Here is a 16,806-nt window from a genome sequence, read left to right as displayed (position 1 = left end):
AGTAACAACAATTAAACCATTTAAAAATTACACTAGCACTACAAGTCCTATTTTAATTCACATTGAGCTCTAAATATCGTGCGTGTCTGATGTTAAATAACACACATTTGATATTCGATAATAACATTTGTAACAGTTTTTTTGATTGTAACACTTAGGACTAAGAAATAGTCCGCATTGCAAACTGTACAAGCGCTGGCGTCTTCAGTAATTATACCAGATATAATTTTCCAATTTGCACCACAAACAAAATGAAATTAATAATTGTATTGTGGTCGAAGGCAATAGTTCGCGAAAAAAACACTTAAAACTAAAGTAGAATGAAAAACAACTATTGTATTGGCCACTCTTTGGTTAAAGAAAAGCTGCTGTGGGTTTGTGTTGATTTTGGCGCCCCCTGTGGACAAAGCCGTATCTCATATCTCTATGCTGATTTTGTCCTGCATGCTTAAGTGGTGTTTTTTAACAAAAAATCTCATCCTGCTTTCTTTAACTATCATATGTATCACTCACTATAAAAATATATAAATAACCATGTAGAAATAATCTATCTTGTGGCAGATAATAACAAATACATAATGATGATAATAAGAGAAATATAAACACAATGTCAAGAAAGAAACATAAAATGCATAAAATCAAGTAAAATACAATATTTTGAAATAAATGGCTGATATTTAGTGACCTGGCTTTCCTGATGTTTGTGGGTAGTGTATTCCACAGTTTTGGGATGCTTTTATAGGTCATATAGAGTAATCAGAATTCATTTCAATTTGTTTCGTAACCAGCGAAAAACTCGTCACAGGAGCTTTAAATTAGAGAAAGTGTATTTCATAATTTGGGTGAACAAGTCTTTGAACGAAACTCGCTGTGTCTGTAGTTTCACAGTCTGTCCACAAGATGGCACCACGTGCTTTCATAGTAATTGCATCCAGTCCGCAAACTGTGGACTGTTTGTCTAATACTTTGGTCCACGTGCTGCGTCGAGACTAGTTTCTGCTGACAGTCTCTCTATAAATAAAATTGGTTTAATAACCGGGGGAAAGGGGAAGTGAGGCCCCAGGAGGTCTCCAAATGCCAAATGAGGAATTAAACCAGAAAAACCACAGCTTGTATCAGAATAATGTTTCCTCTTCAAATTAGCTTTTTATATTAAGCTATCCCCATCTCCCTATACCAGTGCTATTAAAATACGTATTATTCAGTCCACCCATATTCCATTCAAGTCCACAATCTTTCGTGTAATTAGTAGTTTCTTCCTGTGGGGGAAAACTCGCAGTCAGAAAACAGTGGGTGGTTTAAAGTAGTGACCTAACTCTGACATGAAAGAGTCTGGGTCCTCTGGATTAAACAGCAGCCACAGTAGCTGTTCAGGGATGTGTCCGAGTCTAGAGCACCGCCCTCAAACACTGGACTCAGCTGCACAGAGTCACTGCTGCCTGGCTGTCAGACTGACTGAGGACCGACATACTTCACACTACAGTTCAGGACCTTGTTTGACGGAAGACACTGGAAGGAAGGAAGAGGAGTTTGGATTGGGTTGAGCTATATGGTGAGTACACCTTATAGTTTTATTTCTCTTTCGTAATAATGTGGGTGGCGTGAAGTTGGGACACCTGACAGAAGTGCTGTTTTCCTTATTTAAGAAAATACCTACAGTGGCAAGCTTAACGTGGATTCTAGTGCGAGTACAAAGGTTGTATTAAAAATTACGGCACAGGTAGGGAATGAAAGCCGGACTTTCAGGGTTAACTGTTTGAACTCACCATGAAGCAACACTGCCAAATAGTTTCGACTAGTTTATAGCGAGATAATTTGATTTGTCTCGCTTAGCAAGGTGTCACTGTCTCTGTGGAGTTTAGTGAACACGTGTTTTAATTGTTAACGCGATGATGAAAGCTGTCTGAGAAGAGTCAGACATCTGGGCTTGTCTCTGCTCCCTGATAACAAATCTCCTGCTTTTTGTTTTCCATGAGTCTTGAGTGTTTTTAGCAGCTTGAGTGTTGCTGCTGTTCCAACATGCCTTAAAGCCATCTCACTTAAACTGGACTCTCAGATTTTCTTTGTGTTCAAAGGCAGTTAATAAAAGAAATGTAGATTACAGTCATCCCTCAGCAAGGATTTCTTTGTTGTTTTAAATCCCATCATTGTCTAGAAGAGGTCCTGTCAGTACTAGTTAATGAACTTTGCCCAGTATTTGAATTCTTTTCAGCCTTGCTTCAGGCTGACTCCACCTGCTCAGCAGCTTCCAGACTGTAAATAGTCTTGAGCCTGTCTTTGGGGCTGCAGTTAGACAATTTGCATAATAAAGAAAGGTGTGGTGGCGACAAGCTGTACTGCCAGGTTTCCTAAAGCTCAGTGAGTGGCAGAAACTACCTTGAAATGATTGATTTGGTTAATAAGCAGCTACTGCTATTGATCAAGTACACAGTTAAACCTTTGATAAAGATATTAAGACCAGAAAAAACAGCCTGACAATGAGGACATAAGCTATCAGTTGTGAGGCTTTACGAACTCTCTCGTAGGACTCATCTGCCTCTCCGTCTTCCACATTTCAACATCCTGCTTGAACCCTCTGTCTGGTGTGATTCATATGTCTTGCAAGATGATGCATGGTGCGTTCAGCAGCATTTTTTAAGAGGGTCAATAGAGTCATACACACAGTGGTGGTTCTCCTTCCCACTGCTCTATGAGCAATCATTTCCTGTGTACTTTAAGTCTGCTGAAGATACAGTGTGCCCTTCTCTACCAAACTGTAAAGCACAGACATTATTACAGAGTGATTCTGCCAGGGAACGTGCTAACATCTAAACACATACATAGTATCTGGTCTCTGGCCTGGACACTGATAGTCCCTGTGATTTACGCTCATGGAGATGAACTACGTCTGTATGCATAAACATTCAGCTACACCACCTTATTCTCATCCTGCTGGAATTTCCCTCTCCCAGTAGGTCTCATTTTGATTTATTCATGTGCTGTGATATAAATATATGGAAAGACACAGTAAACAGTGTGTTGCCCAACAACACAAGTTGTTCTTTTTTTTTGCAAATCGTCTTGTTTATTGCCCAAGAGCTCCAAGGCCATGTCTGAACATGCTCTATGGTTACAGGCTATAACTTTTCCTTAAAACAAATACTGCTATTCTAGAGCTGGAGAAGCTTTAAAACATCACAAGATCACACAGCTGATAGAGAAAACTGTGTAACAAACCAAGTGCAGCAAAGTAAGTCAGATGACTTTTACAGACAAACTTCCACATTTGTCCTCTGATAGTTGCCACATTTCTGATAAAAACTCTTGATCAAACTCACTTCAATGCTACTTTAGTCGCATGCAACTGCTAGTTCTCGTGGCAGCCATTTTTAGATTGCAATTAGCAGCTAGGAGATTAATTTAACAACAGTTGGTGGGGATGAACGCAGCACTACAGAACGCATCACATGGTCCTCTCTCATGCAGCCAAACAAAAGGCCTACATTATGATGATGTTCACCAAAGTCTCTAAATGATGACAGCTACTTTTTTTTTTACATATCTGGACCTGTGCAAAACACACCAAAGCATTTCATAAGCATTTAAGCCTGCTGTCAACACTGTTACAACAGAGATTGACGGCTAAGATTGACACACAATTGAGTGTTACATAGGTAAGTAAAGTTTAGTCACTTGTAAGATTCCAGTGCTTGAATGACTTCTTAAATCCTTAAGGTGCTTTATACTGTCACATTATTAATTTACAAAGACAATGAAGACAGTTAGCAAATTTGAGACATTCAACAATTTAGTTTGTGAAACAACAAATATAGAGTTAATGAGATGCATCGATCAACCAGTTAAATAGGTGATTGAATGAATGAATGTCCTTGTAAATGAAAGAATCAGTTAATAAGTTAGTATAATAAAGATGTGTGAGGATGTTATGCTTTTTATGAAAACAATATAAAAATGCCTGGGACTGGAAGTCAGGGAGGTGGTGTAAACTTTCTCCTTCCTCTCTGCGATATGTTTCCTTCCTGTTTCCACAGCATTAAAAACAGACACTTGTTTCCAGACATCAGCCTCACAAAAGAGATCTGAATTTTCACAGAGAGGTGGGGCATGTAGTTCCCTATAGTGTACTAATCTGTAATCAAACAAAATGTTGGCTGCTGTATCGAAAAGCGAGATACGCTGGGACATGTCACATCTAAACCAATTGAAGATGGAGCTACTGAAGGAGGTACAAGGAGACTTAGCTGTGGTAAAGTCACTGCAGGATATCATTAACACTTTCCATCTGCGACAGGAGCACACTGAAAGGGGTTTTAAACACATCTCAGTCATGCTTTAGAATGACAGAGGTGGAATTTTACAGAGGCGGCTCTCCTCCGAGCTTTGATCAGGACAGGAAACCAGACGCGCTCCACAGGAAGAGTTTGGGGATGGGAGGCGTCTGAGGGAGCTCACGCACTTTGCTTCAGAACTCAGAGCTTCCCTAAAATATTAAAGTGTCTTATCTCTTTCTCAGTGCACCACCATCATTCAGCCTTACTACAAAAAGGAAAACATTGTTAGTTTACACAGGAGAACCCGGAACACTTGACTCATATTGCGTTGAACTTTGTGCATCTCTGTGTTTATTTGACACAGTCTTGTTTACAGGCTCTCTTATTTACATGTGCTAGCTCTGTTGATATTTTTCAGGTCATGTGCTGTTTTCTTCCGCAACATGACACTTGTCTATTCTGAGCCTGGCTTTACTGATTGTTGGCTTACACAATCTGCTATTTCTGCCAGGCAGTAATACTACCATCTAAACCTTCACTGTGCCCCCTGTGATGTAGATGAATGAGAGACACCCACTGGTCTTTGACCCTCAGTGCTGCTTAAGTTTATATTTACACATTTTTGACCAGTATGCAATGTTCTGGTGGCTGTGTGAGTTGTTTGTCTGACTCTTTTATCATATGAGACTGCATGGTTAGAGTCAGAATAATTTTCCAAGTGAGTTGTTTTTGTCAGCAGCTGGGCTGTTGAAGTGTGTGCTCAGTGTGTCCGGACAAATCATTCTCCAAAGGAGCCATGTGGTGAACACACCTCGTGGGCCAGACGGGCCTGCAGACAGCAGCCCTGAAGCTTCACGAGCCTGCTCCTGTCTGTGTAAAGTAGCTGTTTTCTCTGACATTTACTGCGTTCTTACAATGTCTCTACCTTGCTCACGACAGATCTTTTGTTTTTGGCTCTGCTGCCTGAACACGCAGCCCGATTTCAGAGAGCTGAGATAATACTGTGGATCTCTGGGGCCGGTTGAAGGGCAGAGCCGGCGGGCTGAGGTCCACATGAGTGCACTGTTTTTTGAGGCACGCTGCCTGCTTATCAGGCCCGCAGAGGGTTCCTTCCTGGTTTTCTTCAATCCAGTCTGTAATTACTGCTGCTCGCTGGCTACACTACAGTATGTGCGTTTCCCAGCACTCCCAATGTTTTCCTTGTGTTGTCAGCTTCCTATTGTACTCTGATAGCCTGAAGCTATGTGCTCTGCAGAAACAAATGAAGCCATTGCGTCACAGGTTTGACACTTACTTCAGTGTCTTTACAGTTTTTCTCAGCGTCTGAGTTGTACTGTACGTTTTAAATAGGACTGTCCTTTTGCAACATAAGGTCACTTTAGAGTTGTCATATACGCCACCTCTGTTGTAAATACTCACAAGGACAGAAATTGTCCCTTAATCCTCAGCTAAAAATAGTCTCCAAGAAATGAACTATTTACTTCAGTGAAGGAAAAAAAAATACAACTGAAGATTTCAAGGAAGGACGTGGCTTGTGGCTGAGTGTCACACACAGGGCTGAGACGTTGGAAAGTAGCATATTGTTGGTTTGTTGTTGAATAAAGCCAGCTTCGTCCGATGAGACATGAAATGCAGTAGGTTGTTTCTTGTCTGACCATCCAAAGGCAAATGATGAGTTACAGCGTAGAACAATGCTTATATTTAATGTCACAAGAAAATGTGTCTGTATGTGGTTTTATAGGAATGTTGGATATGGCTGTGTATAAAGGCGTTTGTGTGCATAATTTTATCCCTTTTTTCCTCTTTTTGCCTTCCAGGTGAATCAGGTACATTTTTCACATTCCCAACATTCCCCCTCTATCTTATGGAAACTCATATCTTGCTTTCACAGACACAGCAGTGCTATAAGTTATACAATCTAAATTGCAGATCATTTTTCCATTTTAGAAATGTGCCAACGCTACAGTAAGGGCCTACATAAAGTATCAGGAGAAAGAAGTGCTTGTGCTGTTCGCTATAACTAGCAAACCACAGGTATGACTTTATGAATTCTTCACAAAGAAATAAATCACCGCTCTTCACTGTCTCAAATAGCTGCAGATTCCCTCAATCATCAATTTTCTTAAAGGATGGGAGACTTCAAACTTGCCCACTCTTAAACTCTCTGATCCTCTTAAGCATTATATGGTTTGGTGGGGATCTATGATGTGTGTGTGTGTATTCTTTCCGCTTCGTCTGTCATTAGCTATATTTTTACAGCCTTTCTGTGGGTTTGTTCTGTCTGCCCACGGGTGTCTTTCCATTCTGTCAGACTGCGATGGTGAAGTCATCGGACGCTGTCTGAGACAATGCAGTTTGAGTGTTGAGCGCTGACTTGGCTGTGAGGACAGTAAATGGTACCTTTTCATTAGTCCTCACAGACTCCTGCAACAGATGGTTCCAATAATTGAGCCTTTTGTAACCACTTTTCTTGGACTGTGAGATGTGAAAGCACGCGTGCAGCCAACATGTCTTTATTTGAATCTTTTGACAAAAGCAGGAGACACTTGCCAAACTTTGAATTAAAATGATATCAACTCAAAATTAGCTGCTTTTGAGAAAAGACAGCCACAACAGCAGTTTGCTTTTGTACAATAATTAGGCATTTATACTTGTTTGGCAAGAATTTCCATCCCACCAGCTCAAACAAATGTGTTTAGAACCCAACTGTCAACAGATATGACAGCACAGAGGCTTTATAGGAGATATTATGTAGGCCACATCACTCCACATACCACATGGTAGAATACACAGCAATTTTCCCATCACAGTCTGCTGCCATGCATGGAAGATTAAAGCACCTACATCGTATATCATGCCTGTCTCAGTCATCCCTCATCACTCTTAACAATCAGAGAGTGAATTCGCCCAAAAATTACAGTGGGGTCCTGTGACTAGTTGGCCGGTGGAGCTGGTGAGAGGGTTAGCTGGGTGTCAGACTCATGCTGATGGAGCGGTTCAAAGCCCTTCTAGCCACGTGGCAAAGGAATGTCAGCTCCCTGTGTTTGAGGCTGAATGTCTGCTTTGAAAGGCCTCGGGGGTCTGCAGTATTTACCAACAGGACAGGGGCTTTTTGCAGCTGCATAGGTTCTACAAAGCAGACTGAGGACCGCCTGCATTTTCAGTCTTTCTCCATCTGAATCTCTGAAATGTAAAACAACAGCAGCAACATGAAAACAGGATGCAAACACGCAGCCAAACAGGATCTCGTGCAAATTAATATGCTAATTTTAGCCGTGGGACAAATGTTTGGAGACACATTCAAAAAACTGGCCACATTCAAATCCCAATCGAAACTGTTGTGACCCGTGTTGTGACTAATCCATGCGTGCATTGGTGCATTGTCCCTGGCTCTCGGATCTCTGTGAACAGTTTCATGGCACGGTCACGTTGCCACCTGAGGCCCCGGGGCGGGGTGTGACAGAAACACTGGATTACTGTGGGGGTCTGTAACAGTCCTCCACCGTTAGCCTGACCTCTCCTCTAACCCTGCCCATCCCGCTCCATGGGACATTAAAATATCAAAGGCGGACTTCTTCCAAAACTCACAGGAGCTGTGGTCTCCACCCAAGTGAGCGCTCATATGCTTAACGCAGAAAATGTCCACATTTAGCTTTGATGTCGAGTTCTGGTGCTGATTTTCTGGCAGGATTTCCAAAAGTCTTGATGGTTGATTGGAGGAAAGAGAAAACTGCGATGTGTTTAATTCTGTCAGTTCAGCTCGATTCTGACGCGAGTGTGTGTTTAAGTAACGGTGTCTTTCGCACGCAGGCTCATATGTAAGCACACTGAAAACACACACCTCAGTAGAAGGTGGAGTATGCAGCATGCAAACCCAATCAAAAGTCAATCAATCTGTGTTCGAGCGGGCTTGCATTTCATTACTTTGCTTTCAAAGACCCCTCTTTTCACCGGTGAAAACATTGTCTGCTTTTGAGCTGGAATGTAAAATACCACAAGACAAATAGTTTTCTGCTCTACTCATCCATGGTCAGAGCTGCATGCCAGGAATGAAAGGTGCTTAACAGAAACAAACTGTGGTTCTTTCAATTTCAATAATAGGAAAACCACACTTTTTACACACGCTGAAGACGGTATATACAGCAGAATGTCATTTATATTTTGTTATTTATACAGCATGTAGACGTGTCTGCAAGTAAACTCAGCTGTTAGTTAAGCACAGTATCTGTATGTATGTATACTGCATGTAGCAGATGTTGTTTATTGTTGTTCGCTGAAGCCTTTTCATTGGTCTTAATTGCAATTTGGAAGGTTTGATTGTGGCGGACTTCGTGCCAGAAATGTTTTTTTGCCTCAACTACAAAAATATACAACTGACGCACATCCAAAAAAATGCTCCAGTTTAAGCGAAGTGATGTTATCTTGTAGCAATTCAGAACTATTTTGATTATCTCTCCATTGTTTATATCTCAAATTGAAAGTTTGAAAAGTTCTGATCCGTATAAAGTTTCTCAATGAACCTTGAAATGTTTGTTTCTATGTTGAATCTCTGTGTACAATCTAAAACCACAGACGGCTCCTTTTTATAGGCTCACATGGTTTTGCCTCCATGAAGCTCAAGTAGTGAAAATGCTCGGCAGCTGTCTGACGACTCATTTGACTTTTTAGTGTTCATCTCACGCCTCGTATCTTCTTGGAATGTGGGTGTAAGCTTACTGTGTTTCAAAATGCATGTTGACTTTAGATAGAGTCCTAATGAGGACTGGTAGAGAGTGCTCTATTGATAAAACAGTTATGTAGGCTGGAGTCAGATGTAACACAGCTGTGGTTACAACTTCACTTACTATATCAATTATTTTATCTTGAAATATTTAGATAAATTGAACTAATGTAAAGAACATCAGACTATAATAGAATATGGGAAACTTTGTTAGCCTAAAGGCATATGTGAGAAACTTTCTGCCATGCGATGACATCACTCCTATGTCTCTTGCCTCCGCAGACAGGGCATGACGGTGCGGGCCAAGCTGAGGGTGTAGCCACATCTGGCAGAGACTGCCGAAGTAAGCAGGAGCCTCAGCACACCGAACCATCCACTGCAGCCGGTAAAGATGGGAGAGACCGAGGAGGAGAGGGAAGATGTGGGGAAGCTGTTTGAGAACTTCGTCCAGGCCTCGACCTGTAAGGGGACGCTTCAGGCCTTCAACGTGCTCTGCAGGAAGCTGGACCTGGATCCTGCAGACCACGGCACCTTTTACGGCAGCCTGAAGGCGAAGGTCACCACCTGGAAGGCCAAAGCGCTGTGGAGTAAGCTCGACAAGAGGACATGCCATAAGGAGTACAAGAAGGGGCAAGCCTGCGTGGGCACCAAGGTAAGGTTGTTTGGCTGTTCTTTCTGCCATTAAAGTAGTTATCATACAGTAACGCAGGTGAAAAGAAGAATTCAGGAAGAAAAGGAAGAATTTAAAGGAAGTGGAATTTACATGTTTATTTTTTATTGCATTGATTTCTTCATTGAATTCTTTCCAGTTGCTTGTTTTTTTTTTCCCAGTTCATGATGATAGACAGTCATTTTCATTGTATAAAATAGTGTATTTAACATAATCCACGAGGACTACAGTTTTTTGTTACTTATTGTTTGATAGGCTGCTGTTAGGCAGGTTACTAGGACGGTGGAGGATCCAGAATAACACAAACAAGTAGACTATTAAACTAAGTTTGGTATTGGATTAGATTTATTTCTGTATGACCTTTTGTACATATTCGAAATAAATCTAATCCAATACCAAACTTAGTTTAATAGTCTACTTGTTTGTGTTACTCTGGATCCTCCACCGTCCTAGTAACCTGCCTAACAGCAGCCTTTTGAAAGCAGTAGCAGAGTACACACAATGTTTTCACATTTTCCTTATTTTATTACTTCTGGGTGGAACAATAAAGCTTGTTAACGCAACGCTTCACAGCAAGATCAGATCTCAGCCACAGAGCCAACTACACTAGTTTTATAAATGGTTTAAACTGCAGCCAGCTGCAACAGGACAATGGGAAATGTTATCTGTCCAACTGTGTAATGAAAACATATGTGATTTGCTTTGGAAAATGGTTACACTAATGTAGAGTGTGCTGAAACATGTTAGACTCTTAGGAATATAGGCTCTAGTAAAAAGAATAGCATAAATAGGTATAAAAAAATCTCATAGGGCTTTGCATTCACATAATTAAAGTTGATAGTTTGTGATTTAGAAAGTTTCTTTGGGACTTGGGAACATGGGAAACATGTGTACTGTAAATTAAACCCAACAAGCCACAGAAGTTCTCACAATCAAATGAAACATGAAACAGAAGAACACAAATACTACTTGACAGCTGTGCACTTCTTCCTCTAAAGCCTGCAGCCAAATAACACAAATAAAGCAGCATTCAGGGAGCACAGAACAGACAGAGAGAAAATTCCTCAAACACATGTAATAAGAGAGCTATTGAGAAGCTTTTCTTGAGGTGAATTTATGAAGAGATAGCTACGACGAGGACAAAGAAGTCATGTCAGGGTGTGTGGTGATGGTGATGAGGGAAAGCAGGAAAACCTGGAGGAGTGTGATTACCTTTCAGGCATCAGCTGCCTGCAGCTTGAAAGAGTGTTTTTATTGCGCAGAGAAACAGACAGCATCACTCAGCAACTATGATTATTTGGCCCCAGTAATAGTGAGGGTGTGCTCTGCTCTTTATAGGCTCTTCCTCAAAGGTTGGAGCCAGGCCCACATTGTTATTAAAATGTGTTTTAAATGCTTCAGTGTGAGCGCAGTTTTACAGGCGCTGTCTGATTGAAGCAAACACCAAAATAGGTAAAAAGAAAAAAGGTTGACGTTTGAAGTAAGTGGGACCTTGTTAAACTTCAGAGCCAAATTTTTTGGGTCTGATTTCATAACTCTTTCGATCTGCAGGGCTGTGTTATAAAATAAAAGGTTTTACTGTGTGCACCAGTAGTAAACCAGATGTACAAACAGTTGATTGTGTGCAATATTGAAACACTTATTGTGAATTAATGTGATTGCGCTTTTCTTGTAAAAGCCAGAAATAAGTTGCTTGTAAGTGCACACACATGAAAGTGCAGCTTGTTTTAATCCCTCAGCACAAACAACTGCTTTTACTTGATTACTAATTTCTCCTCTCCCGGGGAGAATCACAAGGTGACGACTCGTGGTTTTATGGAAACTCAGCTCTTTGTGACACATGTGAAATCACTCAGCACCTCGTCTTCATATTCCCGCTGTAACAGCAACCTTTAAAGGATGTGATGTCATCTGCGTTTTATGGCCTGACACAGATGGCTGCAGGGACACTGACGCTTAACAACAGCGCGTTTGTTCCTCATAAAGTATAACTGTGGAAGTAGATGAAGTGTGATGAGATTAATGACAACATCATGGACTGTGGAAAAGATCTGCGACTGTGATCTGTGATTATTCAAGATATTTTCTCATTTCAAATTTAGACATTATATTAAGAGACGACACCAAATCCATGAGAGGCCCAGAATGCTCTAAACAGATGACAACTTGGAGTCAAATATTGTCACGCTCTCACTGACGAACGGCCTCTGCAGTTTGATAGTTGTATTTCAGGTTTGAGATGATGTTGTTGTTAGATACAGTTCAATGATGAGGCTGGGGACCAGCGTGTCGAGGACGAGGTGGAGCCGGGATGAGAGTGAGGTCACAGGTGGCAATCAGAAAGGAAGTGCGTGTGTCCTGACTCAGCAGATGTGGTGAAAGCTGTCAGGAAAAGCCTCATATCTGGAAAAATACATCCGCGAGTGGAAACAGGCTAAAACAAACATCATGTTTCTGCTAACGGACGATAGACGAAAACACGTTACGCAAGTGTATCAAAATATGCACATTGCAAATGTACATCTGAATCAACTCAGTTAATACCGTGCATATAAACTAGGACCTGTTCTCCTGCTGTGTCAGTTCTCACCCTTTGTTGAGAGAAAAAACACACAGCCAGCCGGCAGGCTTGTCCGGGCAGCTCTTCCACCACCTGTGTGCACTTTACACCTGAGAATACCTCATCCTGATAACCTCAGGCAACACATAACACATTGTCTTCCTCATCACCCACATCCCGTATGACGCAGCCCTACAATTTATCCACACACCCAGAGACGGGGGATATTGAATGACTGAAGCCCTAATCGTGTTGTTTTTGGTGCAGGAATTATGGGTAATCTGTAAACAGCAGCCAGTCTGATTGTCTCACAGAGCCGATATGGATGGGTGGCACCTCCTCGTGCTATCCTCGCTGTGTGTTATCCTTTTGGTGGACACACAGGATGGCAGGAAGTGAGTCCTCCTGTTCAAACATGTAGCAAAAACCTCCTGTCTGCATACTGGTGGGATTTAGTGGCCGGGCAGAGTGGCGGCTCTTTGTGCCGGTTTTTTGATGAAAGAAAGAGAAGTAAAAGCCTTTCCTGGGATCACTAATTTGGTGAGGCTATCGAGACAGGAGCCTGTCCACCTTGTTGAGCACAGCAGGGGCAACCTCCAGAAGTGGTCTGGCTCTGGGTTAAAAGTCCACAGAAAAAAGACACACACACACATCTCCTCCTCTCCACACAACTCTCTCTAGTGCCTCTTAACATGTTTAGAAGAAAGAAGACTCACTTTGCCAGCGTTGATTCTTTCATCTATATTCAAGATGATGTCATGTTTGAGCTGCACATTCTCAGACAGATGCCGTAACCTCAACTTACTGACTTCATGCATTTTTTGGGTGAGGCAGATGCATGAATAACACCTTAGCTATGTTAAGGTTGTAATAATGGTTTGGATGGAGGACAAAAGTTTGGAAAACTTCCTCATGGCAATTTCTTGCATGTATAAACTCTCTTACATTTTATAAACATTCACAAGGTGGCCTTGAGAAGTCATCTGGAAGACTGGAATAATCCTCATAGACAGTCTCTGTCCTCCTGTAGGGTCCTTGAGTGAGACACTTCAGCTCTAAATGCTCCAGTGGTGCAGTAAAGTGCTGCTATGTAGATGTAATACGCTCCCTGGAAAAGTCTCAACCTTCTGTGATCATTCTGTAATATTATAAAGACGTCACCACGATGAAGCTCACTTCTCTGTGGAGATAATGAGTTTAATTTGTCATTCTCCCTCATGAAGTGCCTCATCATCGGAGGAGGCCCCTGTGGCCTGCGGACGGCCATTGAGCTGGCACTGATGGGTGCCAAAGTGGTGGTGATCGAGAAGAGAGACTCCTTCTCCAGGAACAACGTGCTGCACCTTTGGCCTTACACCATCCACGACCTGCGGGGCCTCGGGGCCAAAAAGTTTTATGGCAAATTCTGCGCCGGGGCCATAGATCACATCAGTGAGTTTGTGTATTTAATCTCTTCTGTGCTTTTATCTTTTTTTAAGTGATTTTCCTGATGTAATACTCAAAATGGCATAACACAAAACACACAGTTTGGCAGTGTTTTACATCTGTATGCAAACCCTAATGTGTGTCTGTGTCCACCAGGCATCCAGCAGCTGCAGCTGATCCTACTGAAGGTGGCCCTGATTGTTGCAGTGGAGTTTCACATCAACGTAGAGTTCGTAAAGCTGCTCGAACCTCCAGAGGATCAGGAAAATGAAGGTATCCATCCACACATGTTAACTGCAGCTACACGTCCAAACATTACACTAACAGGGCTTTTATTTTCATCCTGCGACAGTTGTTTTATGACCTGCAAGCTTTGGAGAGATTTAAGCAGCTGGAAATGGTACAGCTGGATGTGAAGTAGGATGAGGTTTAATAAAGTGTAAAGCTACATTAAGACATCAGACTGTATTAGTCATTTTTATAAAGATGCTGGGCAGCTTTCTGGAGGATCTGTGTTCACTCTCCTGCTCTAGTTTGGCACTGTTCTTCAAGTTTGGTGACGCAGCTAGGGACTTCTCATCCTGCTGTATTTAATTTCCTTGACAGCCACCAATAAACAGGAGACAAACATTGGCACCGAATCTAGTTTGTCATCAAATTTAGATCAAGTTATTGGCATGACTTCCCTGTTTGTGCTTAAATGTATGCCTCTCCTGACAACACGTACTTATCGCATTAATGCCAGTGAGTGCACATTGTTTCAAACAAACTGTACTGGCAGCATCTTTTGCACACATCATGATATTTTTCTAACATTCAGCCCTTTAGTTCAGCTGAGATTACATTTAAGAGCTGCCTTTGCATGACCTTCTGATAATCACACAGTATTGAGTTTTAAAATATCACCACAAGCTGCCTTAAGATGTTGATGTTTTGTAGCACGTACGCTGCACTCCAGATAACGACTCGACCCTCTCCTCCCACGTTGGACTATAAACTCTCGAGAAGAAAATATCTTGCACGCTGTTGTCAGGTGTCGTCTCCTCAGCTGTAATATCAATACACTGATAACAACGAGAGCCTCGCCTAAATTTAGAACCGCGACTTGTCCCTCCTGCTCTGCTGTGACGGGCTTAGCTGTGCCCTTGACATCATGGAATGCATTTTCCACATGGTGATATTACACAACAATCTGCCAAGCTGTTCCTGTGCTCGTTTCACACTCCTGCACTGCAGAGTGCAGATGGCTAATATTAAAACTGAAACTTTTCTTTGATTGTTCTTCAAGTTCGCAGGCAATGAAGCCACAAATATTCCCTTTGATTGCTTTTCACAAAGCATTTCTTGACATGAAAAGCCACATTTTTCCCTTATTTTTCTACATTCAGGCGAGAGCTTGTTTTGTTGTCATAATAGCAACATAGACGTAGACACTGCTGAGGCGTCCTTGGGAAAAACACCAATCCTTATCAGCTGGAGTTTCACATGCAATGTGCTGATTATTCTGTGGACGGGTTCAGCCCAAAACATTCCTCTGACTTATTTTATGTTTGTTTTTTTACCCCATTCTAACTCTTAAATGGTCTTTGTTTCCTTCTGTCAGGGATTGGGTGGAGAGCTGCAATCCGACCTGCCGATCACCCTGTGGCTGACTTTGAGTTTGACGTGGTGGTGGGGGCTGACGGTCGCAGAAATACTCTGGAAGGTGAGAAGACTCCAAACAAAAGGGATAAACAGCACAGATGCCTCGAGCATGTACTTGAATTTGCGCACAAAGCAAAATATAAAGTTACATGAGTGTCTGATTATTGACGAGTAAACAATCTGTGCCCCATATTTAGATTTTCCCACCACCAGCAAAAGAGCACATGGTTGTGGCCTATTTCACTCTCCGATTGATACGTTTTCTGAGGCTGTTGAATGAAAGTGATAATCTCAAAGATCTCAGTTTTGTTCTCTTTGGCGGCACTTACTGCGATAAAATGTAATTGTGGGAGCATACTTACCAGATATCCAAACAGTAGTGTTGTGATGTTCGCGAATGATTAGATTCTTTTCAACGGCTCATTGGTGCTGTTCTTTTTATAGTTGTGCCCAAATTTCACTGCCTGCCCTAGATCCACTCCCCTTTATGCCGAATTATCACAGGCAGCTTTTTTCAACTGCAACTCCGCTATACCAGGTCAGGTGCAGAGGAATCATGTCACCACAACATAGTGCAGAGTACATAGTTTCTGTAGTCATACAGAGTCGCATCGTAAAGAACCATGAACCGTTCATTTGAACGGCTCTCGGAAAGGAGGAGTGCCAAAAGATCCGGCTCCCTTCAAAGAGCTGTAATTCCCAACACTTCCAGACAGTGTTGCATGTGTGGAGTCCTCGGTTGGCTCCGGTTGTAACTCTTGATTTTCCTCGCTGACGGTCGTTTTCCTTTTCAGACTGTTTGCCTTCATCTGAGCGTCAAATTTGTTTCTTTTTCTTTGGATTTTCACTTATTTTTGAAGTTGTATCTGTAGTCATCGATCTTTTCTTTGTTTGTTCAGCCATAGTAGATTACTGTTTAATTGCAACACTTGCAGAGACCGGAAAAAGTGATTTTTTTCTGTGAATGCCACCATAGACACCCAGTCTGTAATACTGCAAATGCAAAGGCTTTCATCAGTGGGCCATAGGCTCAATCACCATTGTGTTACCTCATTCAGCGATAGATAGTGACTTTACAGACATTTATTTACATGAAAATCTTCAAGATTATTACTTTAACATCAGTGATCTTAATGAACAGAGGCCAATATTTCCAACTGACTTCTCAGAAGTTATTTATAAAAATCCTTGGAGCATCCTGAGGAACAAAATGTCGTTTTTACCGTTGACTTAAGTCAGATAAAAACCAGCACACCTTCTGTTTACTGAATGGTCCAACGTGTCCCACAGGACTGCTTCTGGAGTCTCACTTTGAACAACGTGCTGCATTATTTCCGTTGTGCAGCTATAAATGAAACTCACCTTTTGTAAACTTAGACGTGTCTGAAGCCATTGATCTCTCCCAGTGGGAGAGGTTATTCGTGAAACATTGTACAGAAATAGAGCCGAGCTGGGGCTGAGCGCAGCGGATGATGCATGCACTCTGGACTCTCCATCTGTTTTTCTTGCCGTTTCA

At 41.9% G+C, this 16,806-nt stretch overlaps 1 protein-coding gene across 7 annotated transcripts in view; it reads left to right on the top strand.

Annotated features, from left to right (window-relative positions):
- Positions 1 to 1,430: 1,430 nt before the first annotated feature.
- Positions 1,431 to 16,806, top strand: part of mical2a (microtubule associated monooxygenase, calponin and LIM domain containing 2a) — a 33,897-nt gene continuing 18,521 nt past the window's right edge. For all 7 annotated transcript variants that reach the window (XR_011305589.1, XM_069657523.1, XM_069657519.1 and 4 more), the window contains exons 1-5: positions 1,431 to 1,552; positions 9,274 to 9,643; positions 13,445 to 13,652; positions 13,803 to 13,919; positions 15,250 to 15,351. Coding sequence is in view for 6 of the 7 variants with exons in the window: in XM_069657523.1 (XP_069513624.1) it covers positions 9,383 to 9,643; positions 13,445 to 13,652; positions 13,803 to 13,919; positions 15,250 to 15,351 (688 nt within the window). In the remaining variant the exon portion in view is untranslated. The remainder of the gene's footprint in view (positions 1,553 to 9,273; positions 9,644 to 13,444; positions 13,653 to 13,802; positions 13,920 to 15,249; positions 15,352 to 16,806) is intronic.

This window comes from Semicossyphus pulcher, unplaced genomic scaffold (genome assembly GCF_022749685.1).
Source record: "Semicossyphus pulcher isolate SPU_LCO1_2020_fin unplaced genomic scaffold, fSemPul1.0.p SCAF_1, whole genome shotgun sequence".
NCBI lineage: Eukaryota > Metazoa > Chordata > Actinopteri > Labriformes > Labridae > Semicossyphus > Semicossyphus pulcher.
This window is presented reverse-complemented; position numbering and strand designations above follow the sequence as displayed.